Below are 18,254 nucleotides of genomic sequence, written 5' to 3' on the forward strand. Positions count from 1 at the left end.
ATGCAAAATAAGTTATCACGTCATAAATGCTCAACTAGAACAACTTTTTTCGTTCTTTTTTCTAATATGTCTCCCTTAGCCTGTGTCATCGTCACTCTCTTAAACTATGCCTTTTTCTTTGACATCATTAAGTCACCATCGGTCAGTTTTTCTTAACTTAACTGTAGTATCATCTGTTAGTAATAAAAACGCCGACCCCTCACAAGCTTCAAGTTTTCTTTTGATGTAAAGAGACCTATTCACGTTTTGATCTCTAAACGCCCTTTTTTTTTTGTATATCGACAACGCTACTACAGATTTTAATCTTGCCCTTTATATGTACTTTGGAGGATATGACGGCTTACTACAATGCTATCCGGTGTGATATACGATGTCTGTAAGGGAAGCAAATGAATTATGTCAAGTTCTCCACACAAGAAAACGATGGTACATAACAACCACATGTATGGCGACAGTTCAGGGTCGAAACAGCGAGTGGGGATTTTTAAGTTAAAACCGAGCAAAGATGAATCGCTCATTTGTTTATTATAAGCCTGTATTATTAAGTCTACAAACTCTAATTTGCTGATAGAGATCACTGTCACTCTGAAGATGATGCCTCCATTTTATTTATCGTTTATAAAGTAGTTTTCATTTGTCTAAATTTAAAGATGTCATTTGACATTTTGTTTTTCACATGCTAACAGCGATGATTGGTTCCACTGATAAGATTAGGCAAGATTTTTTTTATTTAATAAGTGTGTGGGTATATATAAAAAGTAAAAAGAATTTACAGAGCAATCCAGGTTTTGAGGATACTATCGGCCAATTGGAGCTGGTCATTGCCCATAAGCGGTGTATTTTTCTTTATCCAGATCTTTTGTTCAACGTTGTCTAATTGATTGATAATGAAACTGCCGTCATCGGACTCTGTGCCTCCTTCAACATGAATGTGGGGTTGTAAATGACGAATCAAGTGTAGTTTTCCTTGTTCTGAAGAACAATGAAGAATCTTTCTGGAATCTAATAATAAATTGGGATTATTGTTCAGGAGTTGAGTGATTTGATGACGCTCTTTATCCGAGTTCATGTGGATTATGACGTATATATCATGAATCTGAGCAAGTCTATTTAATAATGGCACTGTGTTCTCATGGAACGCGTGGTTAGGTGTGTTGACATCACTGCTGGGATTCCACAAGACAGTCTGTAACAAATGTGTGAGTCATTTATATCTCAATTATATCAATCGGGGTGCATGACTTACGTTTTTCAGGGAAATGGTCATTCTCTTTCGCTTACGAGTGGCCGAAATGACACCATCAATCAAGCGTGTGCTCCAGCTTTTGTTTGCAGCAACAGCAGCAGTGGAATAAGTAGGCTGTGGGGAAGGTGGAGGAGTCAAGAGCTGTCTCGATGCATGCAGGTTAGCTAAACTGCTAGTAGATCGGATGCTAATCTCTAAGGGTTTCTTCTTTAATAATGTCTTTTTATCTTCTGTAATGGCTGTATGCTTCTTATAACAATAGATGAGCATGCTGACAATGGCTGCTGCAAAAGAAGAATAACCCATCCACTTCATCAATAGCACCGCTAACCATTTATTGTTGTGGCGAGCTGGAATTAACTGAGTAGCCATTATAATCAATACTAAAAAAAATTATAAAAAAAAGATGGGGGATAATTAAAAAAATAAAAAGGGGGTTAGAGAATATACTCATATTTATACCTTTTTTTTTTTTTAATGATGTTATTTCACATGTCAGTGGTATTCTTGTGTTTCTTTTATTCCCCCCGCATTTTATATATTATAATAAAAATTTTAGCAGCCCGGAGCACACAAACATGTATGTAACCATGGTTTTTATTTTATATCTCTGTTTACATCTAGCGTACACCTCGTGAATACATCAAGCTTAGATAACTCTAAACAGACATGACATAAGAAAGCTATTATTTATTTATTATGAGGCAGGATCACGGGTGTCTTTTTTATACACACATCGTCGGGGTTCCTCACAGCGCTTTCCGAAAATAAAATAGAGGTGTCGTATGCATACGCTAAAGTTGGCTTTGGTTTCTACCTAACAACGGGCTGTTCTTACTAGAAGTAACTCTAATCCATCATCAACCTTTTTTTTTCCGGTGTATTATCTGTATCAACCATGATGCGAAGAGAAGATAAAAATAGTATTATAAGATATTTATATAAAATAGGTGGTACAGAAGGGGGGCTGTTATTTACAGGTGGGGTATAATTGTTGTCAATAGGTGGGAGAACTTGGTACTTCAGAAGCTCTTTTCACTGCCAATGAAAACTGTGAGCCTGGATCAAGTACCAAAAAGGACGTCTTTTCCAGCTGATCCTGATTGTTATAAGCTTGTTTTTTCCGTTGCTGATATAATTTGATTGTGAATACGAATGCAACTAGGAACGATAGAAATAAAATGACTCCTAATACACAGCCAATGATCTATTTTTTTTTATATACAAATATGTTCCTTTAATTTAATGCACCACACACACACATAATTTACACTAAAGATACGCTACCAGATTTTTTCGATCGCGCGTTATATGAGCAGTGTCGTCTGCGGGAGTCGGTAAAGTGCCGGTGTAAAATCCATTGTCTGTGACGGAGGCTGATCTTATATCATCAGGTACACGTGGGAAAAAAGTCCATTAAATTACTTATACTTACAAGAAGGCATGGTAGTGAAAGATGATGGCAAGGCTATGGTGTTCATCGGATATATTAAGAAGAAGAAAAAGTGGGAAATATAAAAAAGAAAGGAGGATTTTTATTTATTTACTAATTGAGGCTGAAGATGGCTGACAACTTATTGGCTGATCAGAGGGAAGACGGCTTAGAATCCCTCAATATTTAATTAACGTGCTTTACTCAGCAGCAAAAAAGCAGCACAGGCAGCAGAAGCAGCAGCAGCAGCTGGACAGTTGTGGTGCAAATCCCTTTTTAGAGTAAAGTTTAAAATGATGGATGACGTCGGATGTTCTGATGAAAATCAAGACGGAATGTGACGTGACTATTCAAACATGCTTGTACCTCAATTACAAAAAAACTATAATAGCCCCGGTTGACACATGTTTGATGAGGGGGAATGTGTTACAGTCCAGATCCCGAGCTTATTTGTAAGTTAAACAATGAACAAAAAGAAGACTGAAAAAAAAATAAATTTTGAAAAGCCTCCTTTTTTTTTTTTTTTTTTTTTTTCTAATATATTTTTTTTTATTTTTTATTTTTTACCCCCGCTTTTTATTCCTTGTACGATTTTCTTTTATTTTGATATAAACCCTTTTTCCTCTTGTAACTTATTAATGGCACAAGAAATAAATACTCACCGTGTCTTGACTATTGCTGGTTCTGTGGCTTTAGTTGCCTTGACAGCTTACGGTGTTTGGAAATGGAACAAGACAGGTAAAACATATCCATGGGAAACCACTTTTTTTTTTTTGTTTGTTTCCTTGCCAATAAAGTATTAACACGCGAAGCTATTTAGATGTTAAGAACGAAGACGACAAGAAGAAAAAAACTAGACAGGTGGAGAAACAGTCACACCTAACAGAAGGTAAGAATTAACCCATTGATAAAATGTGTCAACCCGCTGACCTCATTCCTCCCCCCCTTTTCCTCTCTCATTAGAAAAAGAAACCCTCAAGGAACTTGAGCATATTATTGAGTCTGTGCAAACAGAGCCTGAGATCGAGGAGCAAGTGGTAGTGACTGAGGTTGAAGTGGTGGAGGTGGTTGAAGCCGCCAAGGCAGAGACACCCAAGGCAAAAGAAGCCAAGGTGGAAGCACCCAAGGCGGAAGCACCCAAGGTAGAAGAAGAAGCCAAGGTAGAAGAAGCACCCAAGGTAGAAGCACCAGTGGTGGTCAAGGAAGCAGTGGTTGAACAAGTGTTGGTAGAGGCTGAACAAGTGTTGGCTGAGATCAACAAGGTAGTGACTGAGACGGAGGCAGTTGTTACTGAGGCTAGAGAAGCTAGCAAGGAGGAAGAAGAGGAGTATGTTGTTGTTGCAAAGAGAGAAGAGAGCCAATCGTGTGCGACTAGTAGCACAGAGGAGACGGATGTTTGGACACCAGAACATGAATCCGACAACCATAAAAATAATACCCCCGAACCTACCACCACTCCCATTACCACCACCACTCCTACTACTACTACTTCTGGTAAAGCCAACGAAGAGTACATTTGGAAGGCTGATGCTACTGCCACCAGCAATACGGAGGAAGGAAAAGACTGGGCATCTTCTACTATTGTGAGTTGCTCCAAACTTTCATCAGATGCACCCGTCTTTGTACCTCGTCAACAAATGAAGAAGAACCCCAAAAAGCGTTTATCCCGTGCTGAATTAATTGAACAACAACGTCAAAACCACACACCACATGCCAAGGCAAGATGTAGTCACTGGCCTCGTTGTACCAACAAGAACTGTAAATTCTGGCATCCATTTAGAGACTGCCGGTAAGTCATCACTAATTTATCACTCCTTTATTTATCTAATACTTATTTTATCAACTAAAAAAAAAAAAAAAAAAAAGTGAGGGAGAGACTTGTCCCTTTGGTAACAAGTGTATGTTTATTCATCCCTCAGATTATGTAGAACCACCTCGTGTTAAAAAGAATCAAACTTCTGATGAGGAGGAACAATTCATTCAACAAGATCAATTCCAGTTCGCAGCATAAAAAAAAAAAAAAAAAAAAAAAACTTAACAAATCAACCATTTTATTATGTATATACAAAAAAATTTCTTTTTCGCCCCTCCCTCTCCCCCTCTCACAGTGAAAAAGGAATTCGATGGCATCACTTATTATTTTAGACGTAGCTGTCTGTAATTTATGCAATATGCATTATAAACAAATATTTGCATCGTCAAGAAAAAGAATAAAAGAAAAGGGGGTGTAATTGCACACAAAAAATGTCAAATTGTATTAAGATTTTTGTTTGTTTAAACGAGTAAAAATATATAAAAAAAAGGGGGTTAAGCTGAAGCATGAAATCTTCTACAGTGTCTTACATAACTGTATTTTGAAGACAATGTCCTGTCGCAATCCTTACAATAGTTTTCCCTGGGGGGACGTCTTCTTATTGTAATAATCACTACAGGAGAAGATGATCGTGATCGTGATTGTGAAAATTCTCTTGCTGTTTCTATCGTTGTTTCTGTTGTAGTTGTTGCTGGTGATGGCGGTGTTGGTGATTGTACTTTACGCGCTGTAATATTATGCTTTGCATTCAAGTGACGTTTAAATCCAGCTACGTTTTTGTAGGCATAATCACACGTTCTACAGTAGAAATTAGGATCATCCAGCTCGGGTGGTAGATGAGGTTGTGGGTTTATTCTTCTTTTCCTGGTGGGTTTAGCAACGCGGTCAGTGCGGTATTGTAACCGGTGCTGGTCGTGATCATTCTTGGTGTGAAAGCATTTTTGACAATTGTCACAAGTTTGCTGTTCTTCAGGTGTAGCTTCGGTCTCCTCTGAAAAGACAGATTCACGGGTCATGGAATGCACACAAATCAAATGGTATTGGTATGTCACTTTGGTATTAAAGTAATCTCGACAGACGCGACAGAAAAACTTTCTATCGTTAACATCAGGCATCATGTATGGATTCGAGGTTGCTCTTCCCGGTATAGGCCATCGGCCAGTATGAACTAAGCTCATGTGGCTCATGTAGGTGATGTAACTGCTGAAATGTTTGTTACAATTAGGGCAATACAATATCACCTTCAAGTGAGCTAACTCACTATGCTGTGTTCTGATGTCCTCCTTAAAGACTACTCCATCGGGTATATTGTGCATATGGATTAAGTGAAATCCATATGTGTATCGACCGGAAAAGGTTATTTCACATACACGGCAATGATAATTGGGATCGTTGACGTCTGGTGATCGGGAATTATTGTATAGTGATTTTAAATATATACTTGTCTCTCCTTCCCTATTCTCTTTTTGCTTGCTTTCAACTTCGTCTGTCTCTCTTTGAACCTTTTTTATCATTTCGGCATAGGTCAGTGATCTTTCCTTCGCTGGCTTTACTATCTTCTTCACTGGTTTTTTCACTTTATTGACAGGTGCAATCTCTATACGAGACACTGCTTCGTCTGAAGGTTGTTCTCCATTGGTAGATTCTACTCCTGTCATGTCCTCGTTGAAAGAGTTTTCTAGCGCTAATTCTTCAATTAAATTTTCGTGTTTAATTTCTACGGGTTCGTCTTTCGCGTCCATAAACGCCGGTTCTTCTTCAGATACAATGTCCATGGCTTCATACTCATTGGAGTCGGGTAAGGGTGATAAATGAGCAGCTGCTCTCAAGTCGTAAAAGGTGTTTGTCTCTCGGTCAGAGTGCTCATCATATTGCATGTAAATGTCCATTTCAGTGTCAAGACTATCGTGTAAAATTACTCTTTTATTGGCTTCGGTAATTGTCATTTTGTTTTTGAAAGGAAATAAAAATGTTTTCATCCTCCCCCCTTTTTTTATTTACTTTGTTTCAAAAGCTGTCATACATGTTCTGAAGCTATATATTCTTCAGCATTATTTGAAAGCGATTTACGTGCTTGAAGTAATTGCTATCATTGATTTCGCTTGTAAGTTCTTAGAGATCCATAGATTCTTGAGGTACCTGTCTGTTTTCATCTTCTACGAAAGACGTTCAAGTGAAGCACTTTGAGCTGACGATGCATTACCACAATTCTTACGTCAGGTTTACGCCCAAAAAAAAAAAAAAAGATGAATCATCCAATTCATGTTAAGAACGTAATGTACTATATAAACCATGCATTTTTCGTAAATAAATATCGGTCTAATTAACCGAGATTGTGATTATCAAGTGAACTTGCGTAAAGTACATCTTGTTACACAGCCTGATGTAAACTTTGTCGTTTTGGTGGCCAGAGACGGAACGTTCTTCTTTTTTTCGTACTTGTGTTTGCCATTTTTATTTTTAAACTACAATGCTTTTCACGCTTTAAATTCGGACGAACTAATACCATTGATTAATGATTCCACCGCTGGTGGCTTTGTTTTATTGTTAAAAACAGCTTCTATGTTACTTTTATACTACCAATCACCAGAACATTAACTATTTTTTCTCTTGGACTTTGTGTGACATAGTTGAAATGGAGACGTCCTACAGTAGTTAGGAAGACATTAAAAGCTAATAATCTTTGATGACCTGATAGGTTATAAGTCACGTATTGTAAATGGTGTGAAATTCTAGCTGCCATATGTGTAGATACGTTAAGATGTATATCTTGCCTGTTTTTAAAACATTATGTCCTTCCCTTTCGTGTCATTCGGAACCTGTCAAAAACCTGACAACTTAATGCGCGAGTCTTCCAGAGCCAGTCAATTTTCCTAAAATGCCAAGAGGTCAAGATATGCCATCGCCTTCAAAATGAATGCGAATTCATTACAATAAACATTTAGTCTTACCGTCTTCGTGTGGTAGCGTTTTGAGATGTATGTAAACTACAAAGTTATTAAAATTATTTTGGATTGTTTATAAAATAAAATGATATAAAAGGACTATTTTCTGTGCTACTATCTTTAATGTATCTTTGCAGTTGTTATTGGTATCCCAATATGTACCTTGTTATCTATAGCTGCTTATTTCGTAAATATATACACTCGAAAGTACTGTCATCTTAGACACACACTGTACTTCCATATCTTAGTAAGCCTTAGTCACTGTCTTATTGTAAGCGTATGTGATATGATAGAACTGACTATCTAAATTGGGTAATTGGTTCCTTAATCATCCTTAATGTATTCAAGTCATAGATATAAATTTATTTTATGTAGCAATAATATAGCAGATCACCACAGAAGCGACTGATAATTAGCTCATTGTACAGCTTACACTCTTCGTAAGTGTGAACGGGCGTCAGTGCAAATTTGATTCATTGTCTACTAGACAGATAATGATATTTATTTTACCTGGTTGTTCTCAATGCGCCTGAAAATACTTAAGGATTTGTGTTGTTATCCGGCATGGAATTCAACATCAGCATCTTTATCATAGACAGTTTTACTGCAACAAGAGAGCTCACTTCCAAAACATCTAGGATATTTTTTAGTTATCATTAATCAACGTAAAAAAACTTGAATATAAATATTCGACTAGTTTCCTTGGGTCAATACTTGCATATTTAAACCTTTTCCGTTATTGATTAGTTTTCTTTCTTGTGACAATAATTCAGTGAATATTGTCTCCAGGGTAAGATTTAACCGAAAGTATCTATAATCTTCTGAAAAATAGGGCATATTCCAAATTGTTCGAAATCAACAAGATGGTGAGAGTTACCATAAGAATCAGCACATGACGGAATAAATTCTTGATCAACATCAGCACGTAACGTACTTAGAGCTTGAACAAGCCATGGGTTGTAATGGCTAATATTTCCTTAATATTGAAGCTATTTCTGCTTCCAACCTAATTACATACTTAATAAATCACTCGCTAAATCAAATTTTGTAGCTCTTATCTTACTAAAATGTAGTAACGCAGACGATAGTCAACGAGAACGCAATCAGCCAAAATTGGGCCTGCATTGAAAGAACTAAACTTTCTGAAAATATTTTGATGAAAGCCACCTTCGACAGAGTTTTACTCTCGTACAACAATAGACAGGCAAACCACACAAATCTTTTTTGACAAAATAAGAGATCAAAACTCCAGGAGGATCGCTGGCATGACTTTTTCTAATAGCTTCCAAAACAGCTTTGGCTTGCTTCCAGCCTTGTCTATCAAAAATCAAAAAGCTAATTACAGAGCACTTGATGTAGCCGTAAACATTAAAGAGATTATCGACATCATCTCTTTGATCATGATCAATATTGACATCTGAAAGAATATTGACGTTATCATCATTCTGATGCCCTAAAAAAATGAGCCTCTTAATTACTATTCTCGTCATCCTCAACTACCATATCCAAATCTGTTTAAAACAAATATCATAATGAATAAAATAAAAATCTATACTAATAGATCTACCTACCAAGTGCAATAGGAATATCATCATCGATAACTTTGGGCCTGATAAAAATTATGAACAGGTGTATCTCCAGAATTTGGTAAGGGTTACAGCGATACCTCAGTAGAAAGTGGCGTTGTTGATTTCAGTTTTAACTGCTTGAAACCAATAACAATTTTAATCCATGTTCCATTCTTCAACGCACTTGTATTCTAAAACTTCCAGACTACACTTTTTCGTTTCAAAACCATGTGTGATAATTGAGGAATAAAAAGGGAAATGTAAATTGGAAAATAAAGAAAGTAAAGAAATGAGACTCTATAATCCTTTCTTATGAGTTGGAGAGTTTGTCCTGATAAAAATACAGGTCCTTTTTATATTCAATTATCACTTCAAGATTTTTCCTGCGCAGATCGAATTGACTATTTACCCACAAACTGGGAAATGGTAGAATTAGATTTAAAAATCAGTTACATATGAAACATAGCTTATTGTTATATACAAGGAGCTAGTTGACCCATATCCGGCACTTCTAGAGCATTATAGTTTATCTAATCAATGACAGACTCCTTGATTGGATTACTAAAATAAATTTATGAGAAACTAGGATATTTGGCAGCTACTCGACCAATCCAGGAACGATTATGGAATCTGATCTCAGTTTGACATATGAGAGAGCTGGTACTGTGTCGTACCAATAGGAATGTATTCGCAATATGGTACTTATAATACATAGGTTATATGTATTATAAGTGAGTGACAAGATAAGAGTAATTATATTCGTGGAATTAGGCGTCAAATACGACACCATGAACCAAAGAAAAGTGATTGACTATAGTAGCAAATACTAATATATCCGTGATCTCAATAACAGCAATATTTCTTATGAACTTTCTTTTGTCTTTCTTGAATAGTTGCAGAACCTATATAGTAACAGTCAATCATGATATAACAGTTTAAAGTATATTTTGATTAATACCTTCAAGTTTGTTACAATTCCATTGAACTATACTATATAAAATAAGTATGAAGTCGGTAGTCGAATAGAGTGCCGGAAGTGAGGCTTAGAGTTTAAGAGATATAATAAATATAAGGGAAATATATTTATTACAATAAACAGGAACTAGACTTTTTGAGATAAGAATAAGATAATGTTTATTAAGAGAAATAGTGGGTTATATTTATAGTAATTGAGTTTTCTAGTTATTACAGTCTGAATGTCATGGTGAAGGATTGTTAGTCATATTATCACATTGCATAATGTTAGTCATAATGGTTGTGTAAATATTATAACACCGATGAGTGAACCGATGACATCGACGTTTCACGACATCCGGGGGATTAAGAAGGAGCAACACCGTTGTCTTCTTGAAAGTACTTCTTCATTCGGCTTGCATGTATGTTGGACCACTTCTTGTTGTTATTGTCGATCTCGAGGACATCAAACCGATCGGGAGAGAGGATCTTGCTATTCTTGAAGGGACCACGGAAAGAACGAACCAACTTAGCCGAACGTTTACCAGCTGCGCTTGATTGAACCGGAAAGTCGATTAACACCAGATCACCCAGCAAGAGATTTGGACTGGTACGGTGTTCGTTGTAAGTAGCAGCATTGTGAGCGCGTGTTCTATCATTTTCTAACTGTACTATAGCTAAAGCGCGACCGAGAAATTTCTTGACCTGTTGTTTGTATTCTTGTGCCGGTATCGTAGTGATAGGGAAATTAGGTGTGGCAAGAGTACGAGCTTCGTGACCATGGACCAGAGAAAATGGAGAGAACTTAGTGGCATCGTGAATACTAGAGTTATACGCCAGCTGGAATTCATTCAAGTGCTCGTCCCAAGTAACTTGCTGATAGTCTAAATCTATGAATGAGACAATTAAATTCTTCAGAGTGGCCATAAACCGTTCTACCAACCCGTTGGAGCTAGCGTGATAAGCTGGTGCAAACTTCTGTTTGATTGAGAGGTGGATGCACAACGATTTCAAGAGAGTACCTGCATAAGGGTTGCCATTGTCACTCATCATCGATTTGAAGATACCATGTTCAGCGATGACCTTACTGAGGCACTTGACTACCTGACGATCCGTGTTTTCAGGTACAGCCGTTATCACCACATACCGAGAGAAAATGCACTGTATAACTATGATGTATTTGTTGCCAGACCGCGAGGTGGGGAGAGGACCGAAGGAGTCAATAGCAATTGTATCGAAGGGATTAAGTGCAGGTGTTGAGTGTACAAGGCTTGTAGAACTGAGGGTAACATGGGATTTCTTTACCTTTTGACAGACTGAGCAAGCGTTAACTTTGTTTTTGACCCATTCACTTTGTTTAGGAAAGTAGTAGAGTCGAGAGAACCGTTGTAGTGTACGTCCAGCACCAAGATGTCCTGTCGTTGGATTGGAATGTAACAACTCTAATGTGTCAAGCCATAGTGATTGTGGTAGCACCGGCCGGGTGCGAAAGAAGAGGATACCAGACTCGTCAGAAAAGGGCAAGGGTAACGGAGTCGACGCACAAAGGTCTTGACAGAAGGAGTCACTGGCTTGATCTGCTGCTGCGAGGTCCGAAGTGGATAAACTGCAAATGATAGCTTGACTAGTAGATGGGTCAGAGTCAACCGGGTAGCGACTCAAAGCATCAGGACCAGCGTTTTTGGAACCAGGACGATACACGATCTTGAACTCGTATGCTTGTAATTCGAGAGCCCAACGACCAAGACGACCTCGTAAGTCTGTACGTTTGTTTTGAAGAGCCTGAAGAGCTTGGTGATCGGTTACGACAGTAAACTTGGTAGAAGTCAAGTAGTGAGCAAACTTTTTTATACCCCAAATGATTGCTAGATGAAATAGTCGATTAACACAAGTATAAATACGAGACAGAAAAAAGATGAGCTTTATTAAAAATAGGATAAAACTTGATATTTAAACCAGGCTCGGAACTTCAAATAAAGAAGTCCCAAGTATATGTATATTATACTTCAACTACAACACTAGAGCCTCAACTTCAGAGACACCATAGTTCTTTTCAGCAGGTGATAAAGACCGGGAAGCAAAAGAGACAGCGAAAGCACGGTTGCTAACAGGATCACGTTGGCATAAGATCACCCCAATGCCGGCACTGCAAGCACCATCGGTATGCAACTCGAAAGGAGCTGAAAAATCCGGAAAGCGTAGGACAGGAGCAGATATCAGTTTGGCCTTAAGAGTCTCGTAGGCTTGTTGATGGACAGGTAGCCATTCTCACAGAGCGTCTTTCTTCAGTAAACTATTCAGAGGAGCAGATATCACCGAGAATTTCCCAATAAAACTTCGATAATAACCAGCGAGACCGAGGAACGAGCGTAGAGTTTCGACATTAGAAGGCGTAGGAAAAGAAGACACAGCTCGAATCTTTTCAGGATCGGTGTGTAACCCGGTAGGCGAGATAACATATCCAAGGAAGGAGATACGATCGGTTCCAAACTTACATTTGCGCAAGTTGATAGATAAATGTGCTGCACGAAGACGAGAGAAAACCGAACGAAGATCCTGAATATGTTGATCAAAAGAGGCTGAGAAAATTACAATATCATCTACGTATACCAAACAACATTGCCATTTTAAACCAGCCAGTATAGAATCCATCAGACGCTGCATGGTGGCAGATGCGTTACAGAGGCCAAATGGCATACGAACGAATTCATAGAGACCATTACGACAGATGAATGCGGATTTAGGGATACTTTCCTCGTCAAGTTCGATTTGCCAGTATAATGAAGTGAGATCCAGCGTGGAGAATATACGAGCATTACCGAGACTATGGAGCGTATCATCAATTCGAGGTAAAGGATATACATCCCGGGTGGTAATAGCATTAATGCGGCGGTAGTCGACACAAAATCTTGGAGAGCCATCATGTTTGGTAACCAGCACAACACCTGAAGCCCAGGGCGAATTACTCTCGCGAAGGATACCTTGTTCCAACATGTCCTCGAGTAGACCAGCAATAGTCTCGTTTTCGGCAGCAGATACACGATAAGGGGCTAACGATAGTGGCCGATGGTCACCAGTGTTGATGTGGTGTTCCACCAAGGGAGTCACCGATGAGGCTTTTGAAGCAAAACAATCTGAATATTCACCCAAAAGATCTTTCAAAGCACCAGCCTCAGAGCCAGACAGACCTTCACCTATGGAAGGTGTGAAATCAAGAGGTACAGTAGACGTACTAGGTGAAGACTTAGGATCTGAAGGAGGACTAGACTGAGAAAGATTTTTAGAAGAAATAGAATGTAGTTCAAAAGACGAAGGTAAATACTCATAAGAAGCGATATGCTGACCTTTATTTATAATAACATCGGTGGTGTTTAAATTAGCTATTTTTACTATGGCCGTGCCAGAAGAATCAAATTGGACAACGCCAGCAGCAACAGACAAGAGTTTTTCCAAGGTCACGTCTTGTGGAGTAGATACGAACGCGAGTCGGTTTGCAGGACCCTTGATATCAACATATGCGTGATGGAACCCTGGTAGACGGAGAGTAGTAGCCATTGAACACACCTTAGCAACCACGGGGACACCAGACGGAGGAACACCAGGGGAGTCACCAGAGATAGCCTTGGGGATACGGACTTCGTTGGAAGCGGTATCGATCACAGCACGAAGAGCCTTCAAATCCGGGTATCCGATAATTACTTCATGAGCTAACTCATGTACAATATGACAAGTGAGCACAACCGCCAGTTCACCTATCAGACAGGAAACCTTAGCGACACCGAGGGATTGATTCGGCTGGTTGTTGGCCGTGGTAAAAGAAATCTTGTACCGCTCATCATATTGTAAGTTAAGTGATTCAGCAAGAGATAAACGCATTACCGTTACAGATGCACCAGTGTCAATCAGGGCGGCTGCAGTAATGCTACCGAAACGAACTGTAACTCGAGGTGTAGCAGCTGAGGAAGATGTAGCAATCGAAATACTATGGACACCAGGGAAGGTGTATACCGGATCATCATCGATGGGTATAACAGCGTAGTTGGGCATGTCAATGGAGCTTACATAGCGTACTGTCGAACACGTACTGTCAGTGGGTAGTAGAGCAGGAGTGGATGGAGACTGTTTGGGATGGAGATAAAATGTAAATTAAGGTAACAAAAGAAAATACTGTTAGAACTTTGTATATCTTTTATTTCGAGAAAATTTAGATTGGGGAATTCTACTAGCAAAAACTACAGGTATTTATACTAAATGATTAGATGGCTTTCGGATAATATATGTGACGCGTTAGAGGAATATGATATAATGTTATACGTAATGTCTGTTTAAACAAATAGGTTATGAAGTAATTCCTGCCTTACAAAGTAAAGACAAAAGTACGTGAGGATCTAAATTCATCTCCGCAGGTGCCATTACGTAAATGCCAAAGAGAAAGTTTAGTGCGTGCAATATTCAGTAACCGAATATTCCGCCTATGGGATTGTACTATACTTTTATGGTATTATAATATTTTACTCGTCACAAGGCAAATCACCTTGTGCACAGACACCAACGGTTCTGATGATAACAAATGGGGCGAAGTGTTAGCCATGAATATTTATACATGATCATCCATTATTATGTAAAATGTGATGATTCTTTTATTATAATCTATGACATACTCAACAGAGACGAGGAGTCAATGCCATGGACTTGTTTAGGCTTCCATTGATTACGACCAGAGTTATTACCGCGATTGTTACTTTGGGATCGGCATTTCTTGGTTAAATGACCAATAGCGTTGCAATGGCCACAAATAGGTTGACCATCCTCAGCCCAACGACGCATTGGGTCTTGATCTTTACCCTGGTTGGTACGGCGTTGATGTTGGATGGCATCGATATTCATAGGCGTGGGTTCCGAAGGGCCAGTTTCAGCAGGAGCGGTGAAATGTGGAGCTCCGAGAAAATGATCGTTACCAAGATGTAGGACAGATTCACGAATAGCAGCGGCAGTAGCCAGAGTCTTCCAAGTATCTTCCGGTGCAATTATAGACATCAACGCGTTACGGAGTTCAACTCGAAGATTGGCAAAAAAAAATATGTCTTAAGACATCATCTGGTACAGTGTGAGATTCAGGGAAGTCCTCAACAATGGTTTCAAAGTTCATGCGGTATTCAGCTACGCGGCGGGAACCTTGTTTAAGAGCTTCAAGCTTTCGACGGCACAATGTCTTTTGTAGCAGAGGGTCGATACCATAGACACTTTCAAGCTTAGAACGAACATCCTTAGCGCTAGTCAAGTTGGCAACGCGTAACAACCAGTCGATGGCTTCTTGAGGTAAATATTTCAACAATTGCATGTTACGGCTTCCTTCATTGTTCATACCAAGAGCTTTAGGAGCCAGATGGAATTGTTTGATCCAAGCAGTAATATCTTGGCCGGGTTGGAAAGGAGGAACAAGTGCGGTATTATTGACACGTTGTTCGGCCATCATGGATGCGAATGCATGGACGTCTTGATTGGTTGCAAGCGGATCTGCAGGAACAGGAGTAGGAGTAAGAATAGGAGTAGTCATATGGGGACTGAGAGAGCGATGTATAAGGTAAATACAGAGAGTTAGAGATCAGAGATAGTTAGATAGTTAGATATAGGCAGCGGCGCAGGAAAAGAGCAGCTACTCCACCATATAATAAGTATGAAGTCGGTAGTCGAATAGAGTGCCGGAAGTGAGGCTTAGAGTTTAAGAGATATAATAAATATAAGGGAAATATAATTATTACAATAAACAGGAACTAGACTTTTTGAGATAAGAATAAGATAATGTTTATTAAGAGAAATAGTGGGTTATATTTATAGTAATTGAGTTTTCTAGTTATTACAGTCTGAATGTCATGGTGAAGGATTGTTAGCCATATTATCACATAGCATAATGTTAGTCATAATGGTTGTGTAAATATTATAACACCGATGAGTGAACCGATGACATCGACGTTTCACGACATATATCTTTGACGTAAACGGATCCGCGTGCCAAAATTGTTTTTGGTAACCCAACATGAACACTCACCTCAACACGAATGAATAAGAATAAAATTGAGAAGTTTCACAAGGTATGATAAAGTACGGCGTACGCTATAATACATAGAGTAAAGTGTAAACGAGTAAGATCCTATAACCATGGAAGCTTATTGATAGTTTATACTAAGTACAACCAGTACAAATGTTTGGCTTAATCAGGTTCAGCTTAAATTTTGTATCATTTATTTAAGAAGACTGAATTTTTTAGATGCGTTTGGTAATCTACATTTGATGTAAGTCTAAGCCATTGTCACACCACCATTTTCTTCTTCTGTTGGTCCTTTCTGACCTCAGATGTCTTATTTTTTTTTGACTGCTTTTTGGTCCTTTTCTTATAAAAGGACCATAAAATTATTTAATAAAATCTTTAGTTTGTTCTTTACTATAATCTGATTTAGTCTTATTCATACAAGCCTGGTTTCATTATAAATTTATATAACTACTATAATTGTACGAAAGCCCTTCTTATAAATCAGCACTGAATAGTCTTAACAGTTGTATTTTACTATACTTCTTCGAAGACACGGATAACACATTCGTCGTAGCATTTCCCTCTTATATCTTTATATCTTCTTTTATCTTAGTTGACAACTTATAGTCTGGTGCTCACTTTTTAAGAACTTTTATCTTACTCTCTTTCTTTATTTCACGTTACCGCTTTTACATTTAAACAAGCCAGTAACAATATTTTCCTAACTGCTTAATTCAATAAAAATCAAGTAAAAATCAGAAAATACTGTAAACTTGCATCCAATTTAATAAGTTAATGGAAAAGATCTCCAAAAATTTGGGTGCCCTTGGGCACCCAAATTTAGTTGAATTAAATGCAAAATTCGGTCAATTAAATGATCATTTTTGAACAATGGCCCAACTATGGCTATACGGTCATGCTACTTAAAGTAGTCAAAAATACACTATTTTCATAAATTATTCGCACACTCGAGGAAAAAAATTGCTCACTTTTTTTTCAATTTCCGCACACTTTTTTATTTATTTTTTGCCCGCTTCACAAATTATTTTTTGCTCACTTTTTTAAAAACAAATTGCTCACTTTCAATAATAAATTTTGCTCATTCTTAGAAATTCATTGAAGTAAGATGGACCTCAAATTTTATCAAGAAGATGGACAGGGTAATGTTGTGGATGAGCATGGCAATGAACCCGTTGAAATGGATGTTGATGGCGATGCTTATCCTCTCGCTGACACCGTTGACTTTGATAATTACATGGATTTCAAACCACCTGAAAAGCCAAAGCCAACACCTAAAGCGCCAAAAAACCGTTCTTCGGCTTCAACTGGACCAGCAGCTTATTATAAAAAGCATGCAGACGATGTTAAGGTCATTTTTTTCACCTCGTTTATGAAGAGGGATTAACTGCAGGAAAAGCAGCAAAGCAACTCGGTGTTGCCCGACAAACTGCTTATGACTGGTTGAAAAAAGATCAGGATCAGATCTATGAAACAGCAAAGCCTTTGGATGAATTAGAACCAGTTAAGCCTGAGAAAAAGGCTGGGAGACCAGCTTTGTTGAATGAAGAGCACAAAAAGCATTTGGAAGAAACATTTATCGACCACCCTTCGGCAACGTTGGATCAGGCTATGGAAAGTCTTACTAGTCAGTTCAGCGACCTGAAAGTAACAAAAACTACCGTTTATAATTTCATGACAGATCAATGTGCCTTGTCTTTTAAGAAAGCACACTTCCATTCGAAAGAAAGAAACTCGTCTATTAACATTGAAAAGAGGTTTGATTGGGTAACTAGATGGAGCCAAACAGACATGGATTACAGCAGTAATTGCGTTTTCATTGATGAGTCTGCATTCCATATTAATTTGAAAAGAACAATGGCTTGGTCAAAAAAGGGAGTTCGGGCTTGTGGAGAAACTTTGTTTAACACAGAAAAAAAATAGATAAAAAACAGGTAAATAAGATTAATAGTGCTTGTAGGCTTTTATTCTTATTATTAGTTTTAAAACTGAATGACCTTGTACATTATAGTAGAAGGCAGGGTATTTATAGTTATTGGGATCTGTAGTTTAAACGGTTATCTAATAGTTAGTGAAGGTACCATTGGGTGGTATAATACATGTCCGATGGTGCCTTAAATTTAAGCAGTCATTGCCTTTATGATTGGATTGATTCGTAAACAATGAGCTAGTCTTATTGTTCTGTCAGAATTGAGAGGACGATGGTTCTAAGAAATCTTAAGTCAAACGGAGTTCTAAAGTAGTAAC

The 18,254-nt window shown here is 38.1% G+C and overlaps 7 protein-coding genes across 7 annotated transcripts; 1 reads left to right on the plus strand and 6 right to left on the minus strand.

Annotated features, from left to right (window-relative positions):
• Window positions 1–705: 705 nt before the first annotated feature.
• EV154DRAFT_533573 (uncharacterized protein) lies at window positions 706–1,659 on the minus strand. The gene is made up of 2 exons (XM_051603986.1): window positions 1,247–1,659; window positions 706–1,186 (listed from the first exon to the last, which is right to left on the minus strand). Exons 1-2 carry the CDS (start codon window positions 1,616–1,618, stop codon window positions 770–772), a joined length of 789 nt encoding a protein of 262 aa, XP_051450152.1. The 5' UTR covers window positions 1,619–1,659; the 3' UTR covers window positions 706–769.
• A 584-nt stretch (window positions 1,660–2,243) lies between these two features.
• EV154DRAFT_488776 (uncharacterized protein) lies at window positions 2,244–2,727 on the minus strand (the record flags this gene model as incomplete). The annotated part of the gene is made up of 3 exons (XM_051599180.1): window positions 2,244–2,453; window positions 2,534–2,622; window positions 2,682–2,727. 3 exons carry the CDS (start codon window positions 2,725–2,727, stop codon window positions 2,244–2,246), a joined length of 345 nt encoding a protein of 114 aa, XP_051450153.1.
• Window positions 2,728–3,316: 589 nt separating this feature from the next.
• EV154DRAFT_572250 (uncharacterized protein) lies at window positions 3,317–4,689 on the plus strand (the record flags this gene model as incomplete). Its single annotated transcript, XM_051606322.1, has 4 exons — window positions 3,317–3,416; window positions 3,499–3,567; window positions 3,642–4,467; window positions 4,545–4,689. 4 exons carry the CDS (start codon window positions 3,317–3,319, stop codon window positions 4,687–4,689), a joined length of 1,140 nt encoding a protein of 379 aa, XP_051450154.1.
• On the minus strand, window positions 4,499–6,491 carry EV154DRAFT_166458 (uncharacterized protein). Its single transcript, XM_051594187.1, has one exon. It carries the CDS (start codon window positions 6,468–6,470, stop codon window positions 4,986–4,988), a length of 1,485 nt encoding a protein of 494 aa, XP_051450155.1. The 5' UTR covers window positions 6,471–6,491; the 3' UTR covers window positions 4,499–4,985.
• Window positions 6,492–8,233: 1,742 nt separating this feature from the next.
• EV154DRAFT_572252 (uncharacterized protein) lies at window positions 8,234–10,207 on the minus strand (the record flags this gene model as incomplete). Its single annotated transcript, XM_051606323.1, has 6 exons — window positions 8,234–8,402; window positions 8,500–8,555; window positions 8,621–8,853; window positions 8,915–8,947; window positions 9,008–9,045; window positions 10,194–10,207. 6 exons carry the CDS (start codon window positions 10,205–10,207, stop codon window positions 8,234–8,236), a joined length of 543 nt encoding a protein of 180 aa, XP_051450156.1.
• A 4,198-nt stretch (window positions 10,208–14,405) lies between these two features.
• EV154DRAFT_533588 (uncharacterized protein) lies at window positions 14,406–14,826 on the minus strand. Its single transcript, XM_051603987.1, has one exon. The coding sequence runs from the start codon at window positions 14,783–14,785 to the stop codon at window positions 14,609–14,611; it is 177 nt and encodes a 58-aa protein (XP_051450157.1). The 5' UTR covers window positions 14,786–14,826; the 3' UTR covers window positions 14,406–14,608.
• EV154DRAFT_533590 (uncharacterized protein) lies at window positions 14,695–15,738 on the minus strand. Its single transcript, XM_051603988.1, has one exon. The coding sequence runs from the start codon at window positions 15,513–15,515 to the stop codon at window positions 15,012–15,014; it is 504 nt and encodes a 167-aa protein (XP_051450158.1). The 5' UTR covers window positions 15,516–15,738; the 3' UTR covers window positions 14,695–15,011.
• Between the last annotated feature and the right edge of the window lie 2,516 nt (window positions 15,739–18,254).

This window comes from Mucor mucedo (genome assembly GCF_025094135.1).
Source record: "Mucor mucedo strain NRRL 3635 chromosome Unknown EV154scaffold_284, whole genome shotgun sequence".
Classification (NCBI taxonomy): Eukaryota; Fungi; Mucoromycota; class Mucoromycetes; order Mucorales; family Mucoraceae; genus Mucor; species Mucor mucedo.

Excerpts from the sequence above, each read along its gene's own strand:
- EV154DRAFT_533573 (XM_051603986.1), bottom strand. The coding sequence starts at position 1,618 with ATGGCTACTCAGTTAATTCCAGCTCGCCACAACAATAAATGGTTAGCG. Across the intron at positions 1,187-1,246 it reads TGACCATTTCCCTGAAAAAC|ACTGTCTTGTGGAATCCCAG; the intron begins GTAAGTCATGCA and ends CATTTGTTACAG.
- EV154DRAFT_166458 (XM_051594187.1), bottom strand. The coding sequence starts at position 6,470 with ATGAAAACATTTTTATTTCCTTTCAAAAACAAAATGACAATTACCGAA.
- EV154DRAFT_533588 (XM_051603987.1), bottom strand. The coding sequence starts at position 14,785 with ATGCGTCGTTGGGCTGAGGATGGTCAACCTATTTGTGGCCATTGCAAC.
- EV154DRAFT_533590 (XM_051603988.1), bottom strand. The coding sequence starts at position 15,515 with ATGACTACTCCTATTCTTACTCCTACTCCTGTTCCTGCAGATCCGCTT.